General features: G+C 43.1%; 2 protein-coding genes across 3 annotated transcripts in view; both read left to right on the forward strand.

Annotated features, from left to right (window-relative positions):
* Positions 1-12,307: 12,307 nt before the first annotated feature.
* On the forward strand, positions 12,308-19,966 carry LOC146372227 (uncharacterized). Its single transcript, XM_084952693.1, has 4 exons — positions 12,308-12,668; positions 15,121-15,287; positions 16,573-16,848; positions 17,006-19,966. Exons 1-4 carry the CDS (start codon positions 12,550-12,552, stop codon positions 17,677-17,679), a joined length of 1,236 nt encoding a protein of 411 aa, XP_084808819.1. The 5' UTR covers positions 12,308-12,549; the 3' UTR covers positions 17,680-19,966.
* Positions 19,967-20,083: 117 nt separating this feature from the next.
* Positions 20,084-26,112, forward strand: part of pex7 (peroxisomal biogenesis factor 7) — a 44,898-nt gene continuing 38,869 nt past the window's right edge. Inside the window, exons 1-6 of one of the 2 annotated variants that reach the window (XM_084952695.1) lie at positions 20,084-20,162; positions 20,813-20,946; positions 21,277-21,334; positions 22,106-22,256; positions 22,324-22,401; positions 22,478-22,586. In XM_084952695.1, the coding sequence (XP_084808821.1) occupies positions 20,832-20,946; positions 21,277-21,334; positions 22,106-22,256; positions 22,324-22,401; positions 22,478-22,586 (511 nt within the window). In that variant the 5' untranslated portion in view covers positions 20,084-20,162; positions 20,813-20,831. Of the gene's footprint in view, positions 20,250-20,812; positions 20,947-21,276; positions 21,335-22,105; positions 22,257-22,323; positions 22,402-22,477; positions 22,587-26,112 lie in introns of both variants that reach the window. The other variant, XM_084952694.1, reaches the window with a different exon arrangement.

Genomic DNA, 26,112 nt, shown 5'->3' on the forward strand with positions numbered 1-26,112 from the left:
ATCACTTAACAACCGAATACTGATGATTGTGCCAGCTCTAATAAAAGCCTGATTCCAAAGCCTGATGATTTTTCACTCAAATGATCCATTTCTAAGTATTGCCAGGGCTCTAGAGTGCGACCAATTTGGTCGCAAATACGACCAAATTTTTCAGTGGTGCGACTAAAAAAAAATATTTGGTTGCACCTGTGCGACCAACTGTTCGGGTAGCGAAAAAAAAAAAAAAATCTGCAACCTTCCCTGTGGTCAACAACAGACACACATTATGCCCCTATCATGGACTAAACCAATCAGAGATAGTAAGGGGCCGTGGTCCAGTTGAAAGTGCAGGTGGAAGTGGGAGGTGAGTAGCTTGAATAAAGCGATATCAATTCATTAAATCCTGAATTGACTTTTAAATATAACTGTGTTTTGCCAGAAACGCCAGATTCTCAGATTAAAGCTCACAAAACCATTTCAACAACAACCAAACAGCAGATGAGAGCAGGTACACGGATTCCACACAAAGACGTAAACACAGAGCGGACCCGACGCATCAGAATCAGCTTTGTCTTTCTCGGCTTTCTCACCCGACGGCCCGTAGACAGACACGCTGTCGGAGCTTAGCGATTCTGATGCGTCCGGTCCGCGCTGTGATTACGTCTTTTTGCGCTGATTCTGAGCTGCAGGTTTTGTCTCTCTCCAACCAAAATTCACCGAGCCAGCAGCAAAAGAAGCAGCAAACTGCGCTTCACATTTGATCAATGTCGTCATGAATTTTGCTGTTTTGCTTCCACGACAATTAAAATCACACTTCATGCACAGCTAGCTCTCTCTCTATCTCTCTCTGTACTTTAAGAACAGTTTCCCGTCTCCAATCTCTGTTTTCTGTATTATTCATTCGTGTATTACCCACCAGTCTACCGTTGTTTACAGCGCTGTCGGCTGCTGTCTTTTTCTTTTCTTTTTCTTTTTTTCACTTAAATGACCTCGGACAAGAAAGCCTATTTTTTCTGTTGTTCAATACTGAAGAAATTTAAACTTTATATGCAGAACATTGTAGAATATTTTTAAGGTTATCTGCTATAAAAAGCCAGACCAGGAAAATCTCCTTCATGTTTTTCTGTGTTTTATTCTCAGTTACTTTCACACAAAGGCATCTGCTGTGATGTTCACAACTCTGATGAAGTCAGTACTGATAAATGATCAGAATTATAATATTTCTGACTGTCTGAGGCTAAGCTGAATCGAATCGGGACTTTGAAAACCGGACTCGAATGGATTATAGAAATCAGTGATGATACCCAGCCCTAGTGAGCAGCCTAGGCACGACAGAAGTGGATGTAGCTGTAATAGGAAAAGAACTATTGCTAACTTTTCTGTTAAGTTAAGGCCTGATCCTTCTGAAATTCATAGCCAGTGCTCTGACACGGTGTCATCAATCTTTGAATGCTGAAAAAGCACAGTGTATCCAGAAAAACACATTATATTATATAAATTATTATAAAATTTGTGTGCGCCTAACTTTTCTGCCGGTACGCCCATGGCAAAAAGTTAGTCTAGAGCCCTGATTGCAGAGTGATTTGATTGGATGAACACTGATGATGTTGAATAGTTCTCAACTTTCAAAGCAAAGCAGCAGATTCATAGTCCAGAGTGAGTGATTCTTCCTGGGGTCACAAATCTTTACATGTCGACCCTGCAGTAAAACAACACATGAACATATAAAATAATAATAAAATAATGATAAAATAATAATAAAATACTCCAGACACCACAAATTAGCTCCATACCGAGACAAGCATTAATAACACAATTACTACAGCTCACACACAGCGATCCAAGTTCATATTAATAATTTATACCTGTGAATGGAAGTTATGAAAATAATGGAAATAAAATGGAAGTTATAAAACACAGGAAATAAAATCACCAGAAAGACTTTCAGAATAAAATACTTCTACAGTTAGAATTTTTACCAATCTAGAAAGAATTTCAAACATGAATGCATGTGATGTTTCTGAGAATCTGCTCACATTAAAATATTATTGTAGACGAGGGGACTTTCCCAGCAGCTCTGCTACGAGGCAACACACACACACACACACACACACACACACACACACACACACAGATAAAGTGCTGGGAGACTTGGGGGAGTCAGGAATCAGCTGACCATGTGTGAGAGTGTGTGCGTCCTGGACAGTCTGAGATGGGCGAGCAGGTCTTTCCCACACCCACTTTCTGTCTTTAGAAAGTGCCACAAATGTCAAAACACGCACACACACAAACACACACACACACACAAACACAGAGCGCGGCCAATTTCAGTGGAACGTGTGGGGTCGGGAGGTCATGCTGAGCTGGGTCACGTTCCTGAAGAGGACAATGTTTGCCAGCAGCTGAACCAGAACACCAACAAACTGATCTGAGGTCTGCAGCTGAAAACACAACAAATTGAAATAATCACGAATATTCATATTCACGGAACATGAAAGCATGCTACATGCAACAAACATGCAATAAAATAAAGAGTACTCAAAATGAACCCAGGCAGCAGCTGTGCTTTAGAGTTTTGAGGCACAGAGAAAATTCAGCCTCTTTAATACAAACTCCACATTTCAACTGTGACAAACACTGGGGGAGACCAAGCGTGGTGCTGGGATGGAGAGAGCAAAGCTTCAGTCGACCAGCTCTGAAAGACTCCACAGGTAAAGTGAACGCAGGAGGGCCGTCACACCTCACCCTGAACAACTGCAGACACAAAAGTTTCTAATACTGTTATAAATTTGATCACAGTCAAGCAAACGGAGCTGAACTGGCATAAAAGTGTTGGTTGTTTTTAAAACAGTCTTTCTTACTAAACTAGTCTGCGCACGTGGCGTGGACGCTGCATGACCATGTGACCACACCCGTGTACCAGCGTGTGCTCGCAGGTTGCACGCTGCGTTCTTCTTCTGTTCTCCTCAAGTTTGCTGCATTTCAAGTATAAAGGACACACACAGCACTGTAGCTACAATGGCCTTTGCTCTGAACCACTTCCCACTGTTGTTGTAGGCGATGGGCACAACGATAGGCCTGCCACACACACACACACACACACACACACACACACACACACACACACACACAGCAGCGATACGCTTTAACCCCTCCACCCTTGTTAAACACTATCAAGATAAGAAAGCACTCCCGTGTTTCCCACCATCACACACACACTCACACACATCCTCGACAGTCTGCAGACACTGCTACACCCCGCCGCGCACACACACAAACACGCTCACGCATATTTAAGATGCATTTACAAAGAGCACACACACACACCCTTCCTCTCAGGCCTCTGTGGTGACTGAAGGGGAAAACCAACAGAACAGAGTCACACACTGCCGAAGTGAACACACACTCGTCCTCACCTGGATCACCGCACACACGGTATTGTGTTAAACTTCACTCTTCATGAATGTAAAGATGGGCATGAGAGGAAAGCCCACGAGGCTGTCATGACTAATGGTTTACAGCCTTTGTGCAATACTTTAGACACTCTGATATTAAAATGTTTGTGCCGTTATTCAAGAATGATTTACACTTTTATTGATCATCCTCTGTCACCATGCTTGGCTTATTGAAAGCTAGTTTGAAAAGTCAAAGAAGAAGAAAAAACTGAAGTTGCCCCTGTTTTGTCACTCATGTAAACATTTTGGTTGCAAACAAAATCACCAGGTTCAGATAGAAACCTCCAAAAGTTCCTTGGTTGTTTGCATAAGACTGAACAAATACCAGCAACTTTCCAGCAGCGACATTATTGTATAAAAGACCGACGTTTCCGTCTGCAGCCGTTTTTATTTGGCACGATGGCAGTTTGCTCTGGCACCTCCCTGTTAGTCCATGTGCGCACATAGAAATTAGTGGTGGGTAAAACAGAAGCAAAACCCCCTGAGAGGCACCAGCGACTGAGTCAGAGCCTGCATGAAAAGGAGGAGCTGGAGTGGAGTGGGTTGCAAAGCAGCTTGCACACATGTAGTAGCTGTATGAAGCTAAAATTTTGCACTTGAAATTAGAGTTGCTGTTTGGAACTGTACAGAAGGGGGTCAGCTGTAACATCACATGATTCGCTGTGACTGTGACTAAGCTTGACTTTGTGACCCACTGAAAGTAACAGCATCCATTTCATAACCGACACCCCAAACTAAAGGAGTAGGAAGAGGACAGTCACTAGAGTTCAGTGTGGAATTCTTTAGCAGAGGTCACACAGACAAACAGATGATAAGGTGCTTTTCTCCAGGAAAACTGCTCATTTAAAAACATTTATGGGCTCGCAGGTTTTCATTGTTTCTCGGAATAACTGCCCAATCCCACCCAGGGGGACGGTTCCCATTATTTACCTTTACTGCACCTTTATTTATTTGTGCTGGTATTTTCCTGTGTTGTAGCTGAGGGCTAAACCCTGAGCCATGTCAGGCAGCATGACTGCAAAGACAAGAAGGCCGTCGGTGCCCTGGATTAATAAAATTTGGAGAAAAACAAGTTGAGCGCCAGTGAGTGAGCAATCCTCCAGTTTAGTCCAGAACAATGAGAGCAGGAGGAGGAGGAGGGTCATCTGAAATGCCACAGAAGAACAAGGGAAGTCGGAGAAAAGGAGGAAGAGAGTGAAGGACTCGTAGAAAGAAAGACTGCCCGTCGTGTCGTGACTGTTGGTGATTTATTGGTAATTAATCAGAGAGCGAGAAGCCGGGACCGAGGGCGCTGCGAGGATCCTGGAGAGGCAGAAAGCGAGGAAGTGGTGCACGGCGTCTGGAGTGTGTTTGTGTTCATGTGCTGCCGTTGGCGTGTTTGTTGACTCAGGCAGCGAGCGGCTCGACATTAATTGTTTTTTTCAGTCCCTGAAGTCAGATTCTCAGGCTCAGAATTCCAAAGTGCTTTAAATACACGCAGAGAGGCTCGACTTCTGATTGGTTTACCGACCAAGGAGTCACACGCTGCATCCATCTTTGATATACAGTCTGTGGATGTTTCAGGATGTTTCTGTTCAATGTTTGTCACACACACACACACACACACACACACACACACACACACATAAAAATAAATAATTGAAATGGGTATATATTTGTTTTTTGTTAAGTTGCCTAATAATTATGCACAGTAATAGTCACCTGCACACACAGATATCCCCCTAAAATAGCTAAAACTAAAAACAAACTAAAAACTACTTCCAAAAACATTCAGCTTTGATATTAATGAGTTTTTTGGGTTCATTGAAAACATGGTTGTTGTTCAATAATAAAATTATTCCTCAGAAATACAACTTGCCTAATAATTCTGCACTCCCTGTACAGTATATTGGATGTATCACTACGTAGTAACACTTTTACAGGATATTAATAGTGAAATATTTGAATCTTTGAAACGTCATCGATCAAGATGTTAAAACTCAGAGTTCAGAGTCCATCAGATGTTTCAGGTGTCTCTGTGTCATCCTGTTTTTTCGTTCAATTGTCTTCACTTTCAATTCACTTCAGTTTCACCTTCAGCCTGTTATTATAATCATGTGATTTAATTAGTAACATGCAAACAGTTAAGCCACTGGGGACGACTATGGGACACGAACCGGCTCCAGCATCCGCTTCGACTCTCTGCTCCAACCTGATGCAATGGTTGGAATAAACAGGTCACCGGTCTCCTTTACCTTTACCCCTGTAACTCTGTCACTCTTTCCTCATAGCTGCATCCACGTTCTCTGTAAATCACACATCTGATTCACGCACGATAACAGCATGCATGTGAGTCACAGGGCGTGTCACTGCAGAGTGTGGACTTTTCCTCAAATGTTGTAAATATGCAGTATTTTGTCTTCTAAAGGAAGTAACCCCTTTAAAAGAATACTACACATACTGTGTGTGTGTGTGTCGGTGTGTGTGTGTGTGTGTGTAATCACATCTCTTCTGGCAAAAGGTGACCCATTTCTCAGCCTTGTCTGGGGCTGCGTTACATACAGGTGTGTGCGTCTGCTCCCCCTCATCACCTTACTCCCAGGACACTGCCAACATCCTGGGTTGCTCACATCGCACAGACATGTCGCGCACACACACATACATCACACACACACACACACACACACACACACGTCCACCAGGAAGCTTAATTGTTAGCAGTTAAAATATTTTTTTTCCTTTTCCCTTTAACACTATGGCGATAAAATAAAATTCACTGGGGGGCTATAAAAAGAGTTCAGCGTCAGTTTTTAAAGGTTCTGGTTCTATTTTTATTTACACTTCTTTATTTAATTCTAAATAACTTCTCACTGACGAATCATATTTCTCATAACGGCTTAAAATGAATCTTAGCCTCTCACGCCTGCTCGCTGCACCTCTGCTCACCGATCTCAGCTCAGCTTGTACATTGCTGACTCTACATCCCTGTGTTTGTCCATGTTTTCGGGATTTCCTGCTGCTACCCAGTTTGCCTGTGTGACCTCTGGGTCTATTTTTAGTCCTTGGTGACCTTTGACCCCTGCTGCTTTATTTAATAGTCTGAGAAACTGATAGGGATTTCCCCAGCTCACTGTGTGTGCTACGCTGTCTGTAACCCGAGCATAACTTCAGTAGGTTATTTTATGCTTTTCTGTGGGTGCAGCGTGCAAGCTTCTCATAGGAAACAAAACACACATGCAGAACACTGAAGCTATTGTCCACTGTGAGGGAACACGCTGCTGACCTTTAAATATAAAAATGAGATTTTGGCCTGATCATGTTCATACAGTCGCTCACATAAAAGCAGCTTAAAAGTCGATTACCAGCTGGGAAAATCACTGACTTCTGGGGTCACGGGTGGTCTGCAGCCTGCTTTGTCCTGTTTCTGTGATTTACCATAATTAACACAGAATTTAACCATCTGTGAACTTACTGTTCATGAGATCACAATAGTCTCCAGATCGCAGAAAAATCTGGGTCTAACTGGGCTGCTTTTGGTATTTACAGCTCATTTATGGCCCCTGTAAAATGTTCTGAGGGCCACATGTGTTTGGCCCTATTATGACCCACATCTGACTGAGTTTCGCTGCACATGGCAGGTGTGTTGTTCACTTCATGGAGGGCTGGAGGACATCCTAGCAGATAAGGAGCTAACAGTGTCGATGTAATAGTGTAGCATCTTATCCAATGTTGTATGCAGGTCTTCTCTAAATCAAGGCACACAGACCAAATCTGGCCCGTTGCAAAATCATAACACAGCTCACATAGAACTTTATCAGAATTTCATTTACTTATAAATATTAACTAATGAATCTAATCTTAGTAAACTTTGGCCTCCTGGCTTTGCTCTGTCCAAACTAAACAGAACAACATGAGAGAAAAAAATTCATCCTGAAGATGGACAGTATAAAGGGACGTGGGTCTATTTTTCATGAGGACGCTTCAAAAGAAAACACTCTGTATCATCACTGTGATGTTTGAATCCACAAACCAGCAGAGCTATGAGATCAGCCAGTGCTCAGAGGCGTCAGCCGGCGGTGTGGAGAGCTGAACGTGACTGCAGCACAGCGCGAGTCTCTGAGCTCTCAGGTTTAATGTGCAGCCGGTTTCTCACCAGAAAACCAGCCTGCACACTCATAAAGTACTTTCCTCTTTGTAATGAAACCTTTGAGTTGCTGTGTTCATGTGGACATTCTGCAAAGCATAAGAACAAAACACAATATTCTTTATTTTAAATGAAAGTTTCTACAATGATCCATTGGACCAATAGCTGTGAGTTGCCTCTGTCGCAGTGTTAGAATAAGAAAACATTATTCTGCTGGACTGTTTAAGAGGCCAAACATGTTTTATGTTAACTTTGCGTCACATGGAACATGTGATGCTTCATTAAACTCTGATGTTTGGGTCTTGAAGAGAACAGGGCTTCAATTTGGGAGGGATGCTGCCTCCTGGAGGTACATGTCGGTCTAACTGCAGTGATGATGACGCTTTCTGTGGTGGTCAAAGAAACACAATCATCTAACAGGAAACAGACGGCAGATCTTCATGAACTTCTTCACAAATAAAATTTTTATCATTAGAGAAAAAATTACGAGTAATCATCCCACAGATGTAATATTATCTACAGCTACTCTTAGTACCATTGATGTTAAGTTAGACTCTTTTTCTCCAATTGATCTTTCTCAGTTAACTTCAATAATTACTTCCTCCAAACCATCAACGTGTCTTTTAGACCCCATTCCTACAAAACTGCTCAAAGAAGTCCTGCCATTGATTAATTCTTCGATCTTAAATATGATCAACCTATCTCTAATGGTCGGCTATGTACCACAGGCCTTCAAGCTGGCTGTGGTTAAACCTTTACTCAAAAAGCCATCTCTAGACCCAGCAGTCTTAGCTAATTATAGGCCAATCTCCAACCTTCCTTTCATATCAAAAATCCTTGAAAGAGTAGTTGTCAAACAGCTAACAGATCATCTGCAGAGGAATGGTTTATTTGAAGAGTTTCAGTCAGGTTTCAGAGCTCATCACAGCACAGAAACAGCTTTAGTGAAGGTTACAAATGATCTTCTTATGGCCTCTGACAGTGGACTCATCTCTGTGCTTGTCCTGCTAGACCTCAGTGCAGCGTTCGATACTGTCGACCATAATATCCTATTAGAGCGATTAGAACATGCTGTAGGTATTACAGGTACTGTGCTGCAGTGGTTTGTATCATATCTATCTAATAGACTCCAATTTGTGCATGTAAATGGAGAGTCCTCTTCACACACTGAGGTTAATTATGGAGTTCCACAGGGTTCAGTGCTAGGACCAATTCTGTTTACATTATACATGCTTCCCTTAGGCAGCATCATTAGAAGACATAGCATACATTTTCACTGCTATGCAGATGACACCCAGCTCTATCTGTCCATGAAGCCAGATAACACACACCAATTAGTTAAACTGCAGGAATGTCTTAAAGACATAAAGACCTGGATGGCCGCTAACTTTCTGCTTCTTAATTCAGATAAAACTGAGGTTATTGTACTCGGCCCTGAAAATCTTAGAAATATGGTATCTAACCAGATTCATACTCTGGATGGCATTACCTTGGCCTCCAGTAACGCTGTGAGGAACCTTGGAGTCATTTTTGACCAGGACATGTCCTTCAACGCACATATTAAACAAATATGTAAGACTGCTTTCTTCCATTTGCGCAACATCTCTAAAATTAGAAATATCCTGTCTCAGAGTGACGCTGAAAAACTAGTTCATGCATTTATTACTTCCAGGCTGGACTACTGTAATTCATTATTATCAGGATGTCCAAAAAACTCACTGAAAAGCCTTCAGCTAATCCAAAATGCTGCAGCAAGAGTACTGACAGGGACTAGAAGGAGAGAGCATATTTCTCCTGTTTTGGCTTCCCTTCATTGGCTTCCTGTTAAATCCAGAATTGAATTCAAAATCCTGCTCCTCACATACAAGGTCTTAAATAATCAGGCCCCATCTTATCTTAATGACCTTGTAGTACCATATCACCCTATTAGAGCACTTCGCTCTCGCTCTGCAGGCCTACTTGTTGTTCCTAGAGTATTTAAAAGTAGAATGGGAGGCAGAGCCTTCAGTTTTCAGGCCCCTCTTCTGTGGAACCAGCTTCCAGTTTGGATTCAGGAGACAGAAACTATCTCTACTTTTAAGATTAGGCTTAAAACTTTCCTTTTTGCTAAAGCATATAGTTAGGGCTGGACCAGGTGACCCTGAATCCTCCCTTAGTTATGCTGCAATAGACGTAGGCTGCCGGGGGATTCCCATGATGCATTGAGTTTTTCCTTTCCAGTCACCTTTCTCACTCACTATGTATTAATAGACCTCTCTGCATTGAATCATATCTGTTATTAACCTCTGTCTCTCTTCCACAGCATGTCTTTTATCCTGTCTTCCTTCTCTCACCCCAACCGGTCGCAGCAGATGGCCGCCCCTCCCTGAGCCTGGTTCTGCCGGAGGTTTCTTCCTGTTAAAAGGGAGTTTTTCCTTCCCACTGTCGCCAAAGTGCTTGCTCATAGGGGGTCATATGATTGTTGGGTTTTTCTCTGTATCTATGAAGCGCCTTGAGGCGACTTTTGTTGTGATTTGGCGCTATATAAATAAAATTGAATTGAATTGAATTGAATCTCCTGCTTGGGGTCGAGCTGCAGAAGGACTCAGAGCTCGCCTTTGCGTCCTGCTGCTTCTCGCAGCTCTGCGGCCGACTGTGCGAGCGGGAGACTCGTTTAAACGTACGCCACGACTCACGCAAACAACAAAAGAACAAAAGCCGTCAGGTTGTCAGTCAAAGCCTGACATGTAACTACAGAGATATAGACACACCCTGCCTCTCTGTATCTGCTGCGTCTTCAAAGGACTCGTTCATGTTTTATTCCCTGAGCAGCAGCACTCACATGCAAGTGCAGTCACACAGCTTTATTGTACAAATGACATTTACTTTCCAGTTCACATGATGCTTCAGGGTTATCTTTGAAAGTAGTAAAATTCAAGTTTAACATGACTTATCTTCAGCAGCTCACCGAAGAAACCAAAGGAGGACACATCAAGCTAGAAAGACTCTGGAAGGCGAAGCCGTGATGTTGACTCCGTGTACTGTAGCTCGAGGACTGAAGGCTTTGTTTCTCATTATTAACACCGACTTGACGTCACAGTGGAACTGTTCCTGATCAGCAGCCAAACATGTGACTCTCTCTTCCTTTAAGTCCAGAAAAATCACGACTGTAAGTTAAAATTATGAAGATACATAGACAGAAGACAGACTGTCACGTCATGTATATGATTATGTATGCGCAGATGAAATATATGTTTTCTTTCTCACACAGAGAACTGCTCTATGGTGTGTAGACCTGACTAAAGATGGCACTTTTGTGGCGACTGCCTGAAAATCACCTGTTAACTAATCATCTCAGGTTATATACCTGATTATCTGTTGCTGTCTACATACACAGATATTCACATTAACCACTTTCATTCAGAGTCCAGCCAGAAACTCATAGGCCTGAAACTGAAATTCCTCCACTGAAATTCCAATCGGTCCCCAAATGAGAAAAAACTCACTGTGCCGTCACTGGGCAACAATGTAACAATGTTTATATGTTTCCAATAGACTAATCAATAATATAAATCGAATTAATTTCAATTACATTTGGAGAAACAAGCAACATTATGTTAGGAAGAATGATATAGTGAAGTCATTTGAAGGAGGAGGTTCGAATGCGATTGATTTTGAAGCAATGGATGGTTCCATCAAACTCAAATGGTTGCAATCTTTCATAAATAATTCAAACGGTATTTGGTTTTATTTCCCCAAAGTAATTTTCGAGAAGCTGGGTGGCATTGAATTTTTTATAAAGTGCGACTTTGAAATTTCCAAATTAAATTATCCAATTTTCACAAACAGGTTCTCCAGTACTGGAAAATGATATACAAGCATATTTTTTCTCCACATACAAATTCGATTTGGAACAACAGATGTATACGATAAAAGAAAATCCATCTTTTATGAGGATTGGGTGGATCATGGAATTTGGACGGTTTTACACCTTTTAGACAATGACGGAAATGTGTTAACAAATAAACAATTCATATAATTATGGCATATCATTTACTCAAAGTAAATTCATTAAAGTTGTGAAAGACATTCCCCCTGCAATGATTCAGATGTCTTTCCCCGATTGAACAACAACCCGTCAACAACATGCTGAGCTGTGACTCTTCTTCCCTCTAAAGTCCTGGTGTTAACACTCACCCTGCATCAGCTTCACCTTTTTTTTAAATTGTTTTTACTTTTCAAACCGACAGATCATTTGAAGCCAACCATCCGAAAACTGATTCAGCTGTGTTTGATGTTTATGTCTACAGCCTGTTTACCAATATAATCAATATCAGATATCAGAGCAACAGAAACCTCGGTGATCAGGATGCTGGGACTGAGAACAGGAAGTGGCTGAAACGTCAGTTTCATAACGTCACCCTGAACTCCACTCACGGAGTTTCTGTCGCCATTGTAGTTTTTAAAAAGTCCCGTGATAACGGCGGGTCTTTCTGTGAATCCGCACGCTCATTGGTTAATAATTTGAGATTGACAAGTCATTATCCAATGAGCGTGCGGGAACTTCCGACATAAAGTTGTTTCCTTTGAAAAACCAAAGTCTGATTATTTTTGCCTCCACTGACGGAGACTGTTGTTCCCGCCACAGAGACACAGTAATGTCAGAGCGGTGTTAACACTCACCCTGCCTCAGCACAGCTCTCACTCTCCTCCTGCTCTCTCACACTAAACGGAAGCTCAGCTAAACTCACTTCCTCTCTACTTACAGGAAACCAGCGCTCAGAGGAGCCGACCGGCCTCACATTTCACCCACAGACACAAACAGCGTGGAATTATTTTATGTCATAAGAAGAAACATATTCATTAGTGATGTGTCGTTCGCGAACGAAATGGCTCTTAGAGCCGACTCTTTGAAGTGAACGACGCGAGCCGGCTCCTTATTGGGAGCCGTGAGTTTTTTTTTCTTTTCTTTCTCTCACCCTCTCTCTCACCCTTTTTTCCGCTAAACTCCGCATGGGCGGCCTGTACTTTGCGCTGGGAAGAGGGGGGAGGGGCGTTAGTTACACTGGCAGTAGCAGAGGAACAGAGCCAGAGAGAAAGAGAGCGAGGGACAACAACGTCACATTAGAAAGGTATAGTAATCATCCACTATTTTCAGTTGCAGATGATAAAGGATTCAGAAATAATGCAGGCCCATATGACAGAGAATGTGCATCTTCTTTTTGTTTTAATATTTTAATTTATATTTAATTGTGTTGTGGTTTGCAGTGTTTTGTGTTGTTTCAAGTATATTTATGGTGGCCCTTAGAGACAAAGCACGTACAAACTCCAAAACACGTAAAAACTCAGAAGCACGTACATACTCAGAATCACGTACAAAAGACAACAGAAGTGCTCCAGAATGCTAGGCGCAGTGTTGAGCTTTTGTTACCTAGTGGCTACACAAGCCAGGAAGTATCAACAACCGGATTTGGTGTGTGGTAGTAACAGGTAAATGAACTTTTTTTTTTTTTTAATTATTTGAATAAATATGAGTGCTTGTCTATAAATACACAAACAACACACACATGCTTTCAATTGTGTAATTTAAGTGATCTGGGTAGCTTTGTTTTGGAAGTTCAGTTAACGCTAGAAATGTGTTTTGGAGTTTGTACGTGCTTTTTGGAGTTTGTATATGCTTTAGAGTTTGTACGTGCTTTGTCTCTAGGGGCCATATATAAACATATATAAATAAAACCACTTTTTTTACATTAGTAATTCCTTTTCTGCATAATTTTATATTATTGCTAATGATAAATTAATTAAAGCAACAAAACAACCTGAAGAGCCGGTTTGGAGCCGAAAGAGCCGGCTCTTTTTAGTGAGCCGAGCCGAAAGAGCCGGATCTCTAAAAAGAGCCGGAAATCCCATCACTAATATTCATGTTAACACTCACCTGCCTCAGCTCCACCTTCCTCCTTCTGCTTTCACTTTCACTGCTCCTCCCTAAACACAGAGGATGCTGGGACTTGTAGTTTTTTTCTTCCGGTGCGGTCATCCTGTGTTTGTGTTTTAAGCTATTTCGATCATGTAAACATCAACAGAACACGTGAAGCCACACAGAGTTTTTATGTTGAGGTGGGTAGGAGGGTTTGGGGAGCGGGGTCAGAGGGAATAGGTCTCTCAGTCTGGACAATCCACATTGATGGCATTGCGAAACAGCCAGGTCGCTGGACTCGCTGCTCCTGTGTCAGCGCAGAGCAGACGCACTTTGCTCCCTCTTCCCCCTCTTGTGTTTACATGTTGCGCTGTCACATGACGTGACTTAGACGCGTTGGGGGTTGTTAAGTTGTTTACATATTATTTATATTTTTACCAGCTGTTATTGTTGTTGAGAATTTTGATTGTAAATTTTGTATTATAGTTTCTCAACAGTAGGTGTTTTGATTTGTTTACTGGTTTGCGCAATTTATTGTAAAATTTTTATTAAAAAATAAATAAATAAATAAAATAAGTAAACTGCCACGGCAGACCTGATGGCATTTTCATGCTTCACAGCATGATTTATTCTTACAATAATCACATGGCTGCTGTAACAGTATATTCTGCTGCAGCTTTCCTGCTGCCAGCTGTACACATCACAATCAACAACAACACAGAACACAGCACAGGTTTTAAGCCGGCGAGGCATGATTGTAGATGCCGTGCAGGTGAGTCCATCTCACCTGCAGCGCATGGCAGAACGTACCCCGCCACATACCCCCTCCGCGAGCAGGCGAGGGAATCGGCCCGGACCATCGGCGCCCCAGGTAGCCACCCATGTGGCAAACAGCGGCGGGGCAGCAGGCGTGGAAGTGAGCCGGGGCTCACAGGCAGCTGAGCAGGCGGTCGGCGCGCAGTACCACGCAGCGTGCCGGCCTCTGTTGGAAGAGAGGCTGGACCGGACAGCACGCTGCCCTCGGGTGTGGCAGGACCCCCGCGCACCTCCGTCTCCAGCTTGGCAGGTCCCGCTGACGCGCCAGCCTCCGGCTCACCCCGAACCGGTCCTTCCCGTGCGCTGTCCACCGTTACAATAATCACACGATTTCTCTTAACAGTACATTAGTACAACGGCTGCAGCTCGCCTGCTGTACACATCACTAACAACAACACAAGCAGAGCACAGGTTTTAAGCCAGCCAGGCGTGATTGTAGACGCGGTGCAGGTGAGTCCATCGCACCTGCAGTGGCATCGCAGAGCAGCCACAATAAGAAAGCATTTTCTATTTAATTATAAACTTTATCCTAATTATGTCCTGGGTTTTAACTATTTAATAATAAAAAAAAGGAAACATCACAAAAAACACTTAAGGTTATAAAAATTAATTGAGATTTAGCAATTCAATGACATATCCACCTTATTTATTGAAAAGCATCGGTATCTGTATTGATATCGGCGATACTGGCCCGCATTTACTTGATATCGGATCGATACCAAAATATGCAGTATCGCACACCACTAGTGAACAAAGGACTGAAATCTGGTCACTTTTTATACAAATGAGCTGTGACGCACCGGAAACGGAAGTAGTGTTTTCCCCCATTCGTTCTTTTATTTTCTTTCCAGTCCGGCTCCGCTCCGCCAGAGTTTTAAACACAGGAGAATGGAATACAAGCTGATCATGGCGGTCTCTGGCTTCCCGAGTCTCTACGACATGAACTCCCCGACCTATCGGGACCTGAACATGCGGAGCGACGCGTGGCGGCAGGTGGCGGAGATCGTCGGAGTCCCCGGTGAGTTTCAGAACAGCGCCGAGATCCCGGCGCGAACTTCAGCTCTCACACGGGAGCACTTTCGATGTGGGCGAGACGGAAAACTTTCAAAACATATCAAACATTCAGATTTTCATCAAAGAGAAAAGTTCAAAACAAATACGGTCCGACCCTTATTATGTTCCGACGCTCGTCGCCTCTCGGCTCCAGCACAATGGTTCCTCTTCAGAATAATCAGCACAGATTTTTGAAAGTTTTATAACACTGTAAGAAAATCTACGACAACTTTAATCAGCGGTTTTTACTCATATATTGTAATTACTGGGAATTAACTGGTCTTAGTGGATTTTTCTAGTAATCAGAACTGGGGAAAAAAGGTGATGACGACCAAATATGTATGTGTGTTTGTAACATATGTAGTTAAGGTTTTACTCATGTAGACAGTCTTTGTTAACTGAACTTAAATTTTTTCAAATACATTAAAATAATGGTTCGCTGAAGAAAAGAAAGGAAAATAAAATAAAATACAGAAAAAGGAGCTGTTAATACGCTTTTGTTATTTATGGGTTTATATGTTTTAACATTAAAAATTAATAATAACATGATAGAAATTACTGACTTTTTAAATTATGATATTTAAAAGCCTTTAAAATAAAATTCAACGGAATTTTTATTATTTGGATTTTTTTAAACAAACAGCCTAATATGTTTATTCATAAATGTATGGAAGGAAACATAATGTAAATTGTAAAAAATATCCCAAAAAATAGTTTGAATGTTTATAATTTATCTGGATTCTGCATTTCTTTTTTTTAAAAAAAATTGGTTGTTATTTTATTATTGCCTTTTTTTGTCCTTTTAATTAATACTATTTAGTTAATTGTTTGTATTATTTTTAATCATTTTTTTTAAATAACCGTTGGAAGCAAAAATTATGATTGAAATTCATATTTGGCTAAAAGTCACACAGGAGTTTGGAGCCGTGAGTATTTTCACATGTGAGTAATACTGTTTGTTATTTTCAGTCAAATTGCTTCAAATGTTGAATATTGTCCAAACACAAGTTTGCTGTGAAATATGACCAAGCAAACAAAAATAGTTCGGTTGTTTGGGAGTTTGTTTTAGTTTTTGCAGAATAAACTAAATTAGAGCAAAGATTAGTTTTAGTTTTTGTATGCAGGTGAAAATAAAGTGTTTAATGTGACTCTGTGTGTGTCTCTGGTTGTGGACACAGCAGGATGGTTTTACTGTTGGATTTGATGGTTTTATGGTTTAATTAAAGCAAACTTGTGGTTTTCCACATTAGAGTCGGAGTGCAGAAGGAAGTGGAAGACGCTGAGAGACCAGCACAGGAGGGAGAGGCAGCGTGAGAAGGAGCGGCGCGAGAGCGGCATCGGGCTCTTTAACTACCGGCCATGGAGATACTCGTCCATCCTGTCGTTCCTTAATCCGTTCATCGATGCCAGGGCAGCCGGCACCAACGGCTGGGCCCTGGACCCACAGCCCTCTCAGGTCCAGGTGGCCGAAATGGTCGGCTGCAGCACGACCACGGAGACGCGGAGCGACGACGATGAGAGCTACGGTTCGTACTGACACTTCCTTCTGATTGGCCAGCCTGCAGTACTTCCTCATCAGCTTTTCCATGTGCAGTCCGAGCACCTGGATCTCTGATGGCTTTTGATTAATATTTTCTCGTGATTCGACATCGATTTAGTTCTGATTGTTTTGTCTGTTTTCAGGGTTCGCTGTAGCTGACGCGACCACGACGACATCCTCGTCCTCATCCTCAGAGTTCCCGCAGAGGAAGCGGCCACCCTCCGTCGGCTTGGACTCGTCCAGACCCAAAGAAGCAAAGGTTGAGGTGAACTCAGGCGCCACAGCCACTGACGACGGCCTGCAGACGCAGCAGCACGCCAACATGAAGGAGCTGTTTGAGATGATGATGCACTCGGTGACATCTCTTGCTACGACCTTAGCTTCGTCACACTCTTCCTCGCAGACCCCTCTTCTGCAGCAGGATCCGCAGAGTCATCATCGCAGCCCGCTGCTGTCCTGGACCGTGGCGCGGCTGAACCAGCTGAAGACAGAGGAGCCGGAAGGTGACGTGGATGAGCTGCTCGTCCAAACGGACGATGAGGAGGAGGTGGAGGAAGAGCGCCGCCCCGCTTCTCCCAGGCCGCTCCGGCCAAAGAGGAAGAGTGTCGACGGCCTGCTGGAGGAATTCCTGATGAAGACAGAAGCCAGGGATGCGCAGAGGGAGCGTGACATGGAGCAGAGGGACGACGTGACGCTGTTCCTGCTGAGCCTGGCTCCGGCTATGAGGAGACTGACAGCAGAGAAACAGTCATGGGTCCGAACCAAGATGCAGCAGTTTCTGCACGAGGCCGAGTTTGGCGCCACAAAGTTCCAGTGAGCCCACGAACGTTTTGATGGAAGCTCATTCAAAGGGGAAGGACTGAATCCTCCCTGCAGACTCCACACGTGCCGACTCTTCTTACAGGTGATTCAGGTAGCTCCAGATTTGATGGTCGGTCCCTGACCGATGACTCCAGATCCTGGGTTTCTGTTTTCATCGATGACTAAACGGATGTCTGCACAAAGCAGGACTTCGGGCACATCGGGGTCACTGCAGGGTTAACGCCACGCTTCAGTGTTGATGTCTGATTACTTAATGGGAACTTAAACTTCTGCACAGAGGACTCTGTGCACGTGCACATCCGTGTTCAGCAGCAGGAGACTTTCTAAAGTTTAGATTTCTCACAAGAATCTGTCCAGAAACAGTTTTTCACGACCGACTTTATTCCTGTAAGATGACCGTCTGCAGATGTAAAACAGCTTCATCGCCTTGTAACTGTCAAAGTGGTGATTTGATGCTAAAGTGTCTAAAATTTGAACCTTTGTAGATGAAGCCTACATCTGAATACAGAGTATTTATTCTGTCGTCTTTCTCAGACGGTCAAACAGCGCAGCCGAGGACAGTAAGCAGACGCCTGTTCTCTGACGGTCTGCGTTTGTCCAGCTGTCAGTTGATCACAGAGCTAAGATGAGTCTGTGATTGAACACCGTCGGCGTTCATACTCACTAAAGCATTCAGAGCACACACTTTAATACTTCAGTACTGTACAGCACGCTGTTACACACACACACACACACACACACACACACAGACATGAACGGGTGCAGCTTGTATCATGTGTTTAATAAGCTGCAGGCTCCGCCTCCTTCATGTGTCCATGTAGCCTGAATCCTGATGCAAGCAGGTAAAGTGATAAAGATCTGTTGTTAAGATCTTTGTAGCAAATTAATTACTGTTGTTAAGTTTGTGGTCCAAAAGTGTCACACGCTACGTCAGGGCGGGTGGTGCACTCCAGCAGTGCACTCCAGCAGTGCAGACACACTTTTCCTCCTCTTCTCTGTCCCCGACCAAAATACTTCTTTATCTGACGTGAACAAGGATCTTTTATGACTTTTGAATGACGCGAAGCTCAAACAGAGACGTGTTGGTTCATGTTCCTCTGAGATCATCTCAGACTGTTAACACCACTCAATGTATTTTATGTACTTTTATTTTGAAAGGCCGGTCACACTGAGACCAAAGTGTGATCTTTGCTTTACTGATGCGACCTCTCCTCTGAATCAGGAATTCAGTAATGATCAGTGAAATTGTAAATAATATTTGTACCTGTTACCGGTAACCAGTTGCAGCTTTCTCCTGGTTTCCATGGTGACGCAGTATTTATGGAGCTGTGGTTGCAATCAAAGTTTCCTCCTGGCTGTGAGAGTGTGAGGCCACAGCGTCTTTGGTTATGTGTTCTGAGCGCAATGCTCCATGTGTGATGCAGAAAAGCACATTTTGTATTACAGAAAAGTTTCTGTCTGTATTTCTAAACAATCATAAGAGCGTGATTTTTCCCAGATAGCATTGAACGCTTCAGCAAAGGATTCCTTTCACTCTGGTTTGTGTTCACTACTCTCCCATGTTATTCAGTCCTGAGTTGGAACATTTTTTATGTTTCAGAATCCTGCAGCTGATTTTATTTTTCTTTGTTTGTGCTGTTTTTGTTTTTTGTTTAAAAAAAAAATCTTCTTGCAGTCATTTGTGTTTTTATTTCAAAGTGAATGCTCACAGCTGAGTGATGCTTAGAGTGAACTTCATATGCAAACATCTGAGCAGACTGCTGCAAATATTATTGCACCACTCATAAAGTGAGCTTCAGGAGGAGCCGATTAAAACCTGATTACTGACTGAAAAGAGCTCTTAGTGTGCTGCTGTGAATATTTCACCTTAATTTGAAGTTTTCATCCTTGTGCTGTAACACCGATTCAGCAGGAAACTGCTGCTGCAAGGATGTTTTCTCACATATACAAACTATCATTTTCTGTTCTCTGGAATAACACGTGGATTACTGAACGCGCACAGACTGAACACAGTTTGAAGTCAGTTTCCAAAAAATTGCTGTTTTAAAAATAAAAATAATCTTTGGTCATTTCTGAGGAAATGAAAACTAATATTTTAACTGCACGAAGCACAAAAGCAGTGACCATTACTCCTTCCGTGAACGTGCAGATGCTCCATCTCATAAGAAAAGAATCCAAAAATGTAATTTAATAGAAAATTATAATTAATAAAATATTAAGTTTTCCAGTTATTTATAAAGCTTTTCTTAAATTTAAAAATGAAAATAAATTTTTACAAATGTAAGTAACATTACCTGTCTAGCTTCATTTACCTGAATGTCGTGTTTTTAAAGAATTATAATTTCTAATAAGCGCACTTGTTGGTTTTAAGGTAAAGAAATGTCTCCACCTGGCGGCGAACTGTACAACTACAAGTATAAACACGTTCAATCCGGAGTCAGCTGATCAAAACACGGAAGTGGAGAAGCAGTGAGTGGGGTGAGAAGAGCAGCGGGAGCGTCTTCTGTGGGTCTCTGAAGTTTTGAAGCTTTTTTTCTCTCGATCCCACGAGACGACCTGGTTTCTGTGAGTCACGTGACAGCCATTTTCAATTTAAATGTGATCAGGGTCCGTGAAGTCACTCTGTCACCTGCAGACCACACGAGAGCAGGTGCTGATCGGACACGGTCTGAGTCATAACACGTTACTTTAGTCCCGCGTACTTCTTACGTGTGAACAGATTAACAGACTCAGAGCTTCACATCTCTGAACCCCACGGATTATTTGTAAAAACACAACAGGGCGGGTTCAGAGCGCAAACGTGGACCACGTTAACCTGAATCCCTGAGTATTAAGTTTTAATTAAGACCCTATCGCACCTGCTGGAGGACGAACGAGAGAAAGATTAATACATGTGTGACAAACGTGGTTAGAAAACCGGAAAACCGACCCCCCGCCCCACTGTGAATTTAAATACACTGAATGTTTGTTAGGAAATTTGGCGTCTTACAAGTTTTGTGCACATTAATTGTCATATTTTCTAAAATATTTCGCCTGAGAGTCATAAAAAAGCTTCAAAGTAACAGTACATGCTGTAGTAAATAGTCGGTGTTATCTTTCCAGACTTTTTAAACCTTTCTGTCCATCAGGGTTTCTTTGTAAGTGACGATGATGACGGTGAAGGTGTTTCGCAGTCCGGCCCGTCACGGTTACGCAGTGGAAGTGTCTCCGTATATCCCCAGCAGAGTGGCCTGTGCTGCCTCACAGTACTACGGGATAGCAGGTCAGTAAAGTTCAGTGGTCACAGTTTGGAGAACACACCTGGATGTGATAAAGAATGAATGCTCACTGCTGGAGCCTCGTGCGGACGTTAGAGGAACTCCAGTTTGTGGCTCTTCATCACTTCTGTTTCCTGACTTTTGATCCGTATAAATATTATGAAATAAAATAAGACGTGCTGTTTGTTTCTGGACGTCGACCTCAGCGAGCTGAACAGACCCCGATGACGACGAGCATCACGCGGTTTTCACAGCGAAACACAGATCTGTGCGTTTCAGCTGTTTTTAAAGAGTCAGCTTTCTCATTCCCATCCACTCTGTCTGTGTGTGTACAGGCTGTGGCACACTGCTGGTCCTGGATCAGACCGAGACCGGGCTCACCTTGGTGAGAAGGTAACATCTGTTTCCTCATCTCTCTCTCTCTAACATCTGTTTTTGTCCTTTATGCTTACAGATGATGATTATAAGAAGTTGCAGGAGGTTTAGGGCTCGGTTTCATCTAATTTCAGCACAGATCAGATTATTATCAGACTGCGAGGAAACCAGATAGAAACCCCTGGTTTTTTGTGACTTCCACTGACTTCCAGGACTTCCACTGAGCGAGTGACATGGTCTAAAAACTCAGAAAATAATAAAAATGCAGATGATATATACAACTCAGTAGGAGTCACATTCCTCCTCATCTGCATTCTGAATGATGACGCATGTGTGATTATTCAGTAGATATGAAATCTTTGTGTGAAGTGTGCCATGTCTGAGGTTGTTGACTCCACATCTGGGGAAGACTGAAACACAGAGAGGGGGCAAAAACAAAACCAGCATCGCTGGTCGTCCTGTGAGGCGTCAGTGATGATGGACCCAAAAATCATGTTTGTCTCCTTCTGTTCTATCAGTTAAAGTCACCGTTTCAGAAGAAAAGGCTTCAGGCCGATGTAGAGAACTCTGTGGCAAAATGAAAAGGAGTGAGAATAGTCTAGCTGTTTTTCAGGAAGTTTACTTTTCTGCTTGTTCGGTCGGAAGCTGCATAGCTCCGTGCTGGAGACGACTGCTTCACAACACCATTAAAAATCCCGGAAATAATCCTTAAGTCTAATAAAGGAAACAAGAATTCAGTCAAAGGTCAAAGATTAAGTTTTTTATGTCGTCCGCGTGTGTGTGTCTCAGCTGGGAGTGGGGTGACGGCCTGTTTGACGTGGCATGGAGTGAAGCTAATGAGCACGTTTTGGTGGCAGGCGGCGGCGATGGCAGCCTCCAGCTGTGGGATACAGCCAATCACAGTGCTCCACTGAGGGTGGCCAAAGAACACGCACAGGAGGTAACGCACACATGCTTACACACACACAGACACACATACAGGTGTTCTCACTGTGACGTGTGTGCAGGTGTACGCCGTGGACTGGAGTCAGACTCGAGGAGAAAGCCTGATAGTTTCTGGATCGTGGGATCAAACGGTGAAAGTGGTAAGATGAAAGTTTCTCCTTTCTTCCCCTCTCCGTCTGCGTTCTGTCTTCTTCATGTTAGTTTTATCTCCGTCAGTGGGACCCTGCTCTCAGTCCATCGCTGACCACCCTCAGAGGTCATGAAGGGGTCATCTATAGCACCATTTGGTCGCCTCACATCCCAGGATGCTTTGCGTCTGCCTCAGGTGAGTCGGCTGGACTGTCAGAGGGGTTTAAAGTGGCTGCTTTCACCATTAGATGGCGTTGTTGTGTTGGTTTTTGGAAGCAGGCCTGAACGTTTTTTGAACTTTGCTTCAGACCGCTCAGATTCAGCTTCACTTTGAATTCAAAGCTACAAAGGAGGAAATGTTTGATGTCATGAAGCTTTTTCTCTGTGTCTGAGCACGAGTGCACCTGAGCTCTGGAGGTTTTCGTGGTAATCACTCGTGTTGTTTGTTGGAGGTTTTCCTCATCGTGTGCAGTGTACGAAGTGAGGTGAGTCTGCATGATGCTAGTAAGTATACTACTGAAGGTTTTAGTCTTAGTAGAAATCCATAGTTACGAACGTAAAGCTGTAATTTAAACACGACGTGGAAAGAACTGTGCTTTAATAATGTAATTCTTAAAGCACAGTATATTCAATATTCTTGATATTTATAATTGAGTGATTTGCATATTAGTGCTATTTCTTAAATTTGCAAATTCTGCAACATATTGTATTATTTAATTAGTTTAGTCTGTTATTGTTGCTGCCTTGGAGCAACTGTAATAATAATAATAATAATAATAATAATGATAATGGATTGGATTTATATAGCGCTTTTCAAGGCACCCAAAGCGCTTTGGGGATCTCCTCCAAACCTTTGTCACAGTGATTTTTCTCTGTTGTTGTGCTTGATTGTTGAGTGGTGGGATCTTTAAAGCAGTCCTCCTGGCTCTGTTTGCTGCTTCTGCTGTAGCAGTGCGCTCCACAGTGACGTCAGACTGCTGCATGTCTCATTGGGTCATGCTGCAGACATCGCCATCCGCTGTGAGAGCAGGACTTGACAGATTCTCAGAGACTCTGCAACAGCTTGAAACTTAACTTCCTGCTCTCAGACCTACAGATGTTTGGGATGTAGACAGTAGCCTGAAGTCTATAAAACTTGTCCCACACGAGCATAAATCAAAGGCATCATCTTTGAATGATAAGTCGAAGGTGCTGCGGTGCAGGGCTTAAAGAGTTGGTTCCTGGTTGGGTGGAGACTGTGTGGAGCTTTCATGTGTCCTCCAGCAGATGTGCACTTTAGGTTAACTGGCCTCGAGTGTGGATGAAGAGTGGTCAGTAAGACCAGAGAAGCATGCGTGTGTCTGTCGAGAAAGTTTTCATCCACACAGCGATGTGAGTGAGTTTGTAGCCGGGGGGAGCATTTGGATGATCTCCTGGGAGTGTGTTTAAACTTCATACAGGGGCAGCAATGCATCATCCAATCTGCAGCAGCCGCCTTCAGCTCGAGCTCGGTTTGGGAGGTGCTGTCTGTCACGTGACTGGGCCGATGAGTTTGGGTTAATTGGTTTGTGAGCGAGCGGAGGTCTCTGATGAGATTCTCAAAGCAGGAAGATGTTAACCCCCCGCTGCTCACGGGGTAGTCCAGGTCCAACCATTTGACCTTAAGTGAGTCTTTATTTTTGATTGAGTGTATACAGAACACACAGCTGGGACAATCCGTGAGGGTCCTAACTGTTGAATCCTGTGTTTGTGTGCTATAAAAGGTCTGTTCAGGTTGGGTTCAGTTATTAGAAGTGTGCTGGAATGGACTCATGCATGCACCAGCAGTCCTCAGATGTGATTTTTAAGGAAGTTCTGGATGTTTTTCATTTGATTTTTGAACAAATTTCTGAGAATTTATTTTTCATGATGGCTGTGCTGAATTAAAACAAGTAAAATATCGTGTTTGTGTTCAGATCTGAGTTCTGAGTATGTGTCAGTGATCCCTGTGACAGATGTGTGATTAATGGCTCCTTGTTATTGGCACCATACGATGACCGGTGCCACAGATGAACTTGGAGGCTGTAATTCTGGGGTTTGCTGTTGTGGTTGATGCTTCATATTTGTTTTCATTCAGATCTCTCTGCTTTTTTATTGACCTGTTTCTCAACTCGGTGAACTCATTAAATTGTCTGGTCTGTAAAATATCAGGTTACGGCTTCAAGCTGCCCAGGACAGTGTCTCGCAGTCCTGAGTTACACTAACCGGCTTTAATAACAGCTCTGCAGCTAAATGCTTTACTGAGAGCACGTCTCCATACCGAGACCTTCAGAGTGTCCGTGTCCGCCGCTTAGAGCGGTTCAACTCCATGTTGGTCTCGTACATCGTACGCTCACAATTAGTAAAAACACACAGTGTTTCTCTTAATGTGGTCCTAAAACACATAAAAGCCTCGGCTTTTACCTACAAGACGTCCATTAGACAACAGATGGTTTGCATGTGTGACAGATTTTCCGTTATTGGTGTTGATATGTGAGAGAGCAGATTTATTCTGCTCTCACTTCTAATAGGTTCCTGTTATTAAGATCTCCGTGAGGTTCAGCAGTGCAGCAGCTCTGCTCTATAAAGACCAACACACAGAGCTGTAACATGACAGCAAACAAAACACAAATGATGCCCCTTGTCAGGATGATCTCCTCTTCACAGTTTTCTTTTATATCGTCTGATTCCTCAAAAGTTCCCTCACAGTTTTGGTAGATTTTTATCCTTAAGTAACTCTTTAAGGAGTGATGCCATGAAGTTCGAGGGTTTCCATTTTTCAGGATTTTTCCATAGTCCAAACACTCAGCTGTGGTTTTTCTGAACATTCTCTTTATACGTCTTTGACTTTTGGAGTAACTCTTCTGGTTTCTGAAGCATGTTTAGCTGACCCTCACAGCCAAAAACTAATCTTTAAAGAACCGTTTGAATCCTTATAGATACAAACGGTTATTCAAAAATAGCAAAGAACCAGCCATCACTGACTCCTACAGGGGGTCATAACATAGCTCCCTAAAACGTTCCAGCTCCTGCTTTAGGAAACAGTCTGTAATCCCTGCAGCAGCACTGTGGATTCAAGCTGCTGGAGCTGGAAGAGGAAACACTTTCTACGGCACAGGGATGAGGATGTAAAGCGCTTGTGTTATCGGTCCTCCTCTGCGGTGCTGAGTGGTGTCCTCTCACCAAGAGTTAAGCTCAGAGATTTGAATGAGGACGCTCAGGCTCTTTGAAAATGTGTCTTGATCCGAGCACATTGGCGCCAGGACCTCTCAGCCGCGCGTCTGCCGCTAAAAAGACAAAGCCGACGATACCGACTCAACCACAGAGCCGAACCCGAGGAGACTCGTTCACGTGCAGCTGTGCCCCCTATGGTAGAAACAGCTGTGAAGGCGCCACTGTGCTTCCTTGGTGGGCGATGCCTTTTGTCTTTACCTTTGAGCCGGAGGTCACCTGCTGATGTCAGGACTCTGAGCAAGGTGCATGGACTCCATTCACATTGAGACTTGCCTGTGAAACCCACGCTGAAAATCTGCAGCATTACTGAGCTGTGCTATCAGCACACAGCAGGCTACAGTAAAGGAGCCAGTGCAGTATTTATTTTGGCCTCAGGGTCTCATGAAGCTCTAAATGCTAAACACCTTGTCTGTACTTTTGTGTGTGCAGCTCTGCCTCCCAGAACCGAAGCAAGTATTTTAATGAAACATGTTGAACTTCAGTGCTTTTTT

This window comes from Perissodus microlepis, chromosome 15 (assembly GCF_051167445.1).
Source record: "Perissodus microlepis isolate ML-2025 ecotype Zambia chromosome 15, ASM5116744v1, whole genome shotgun sequence".
NCBI lineage: Eukaryota > Metazoa > Chordata > Actinopteri > Cichliformes > Cichlidae > Perissodus > Perissodus microlepis.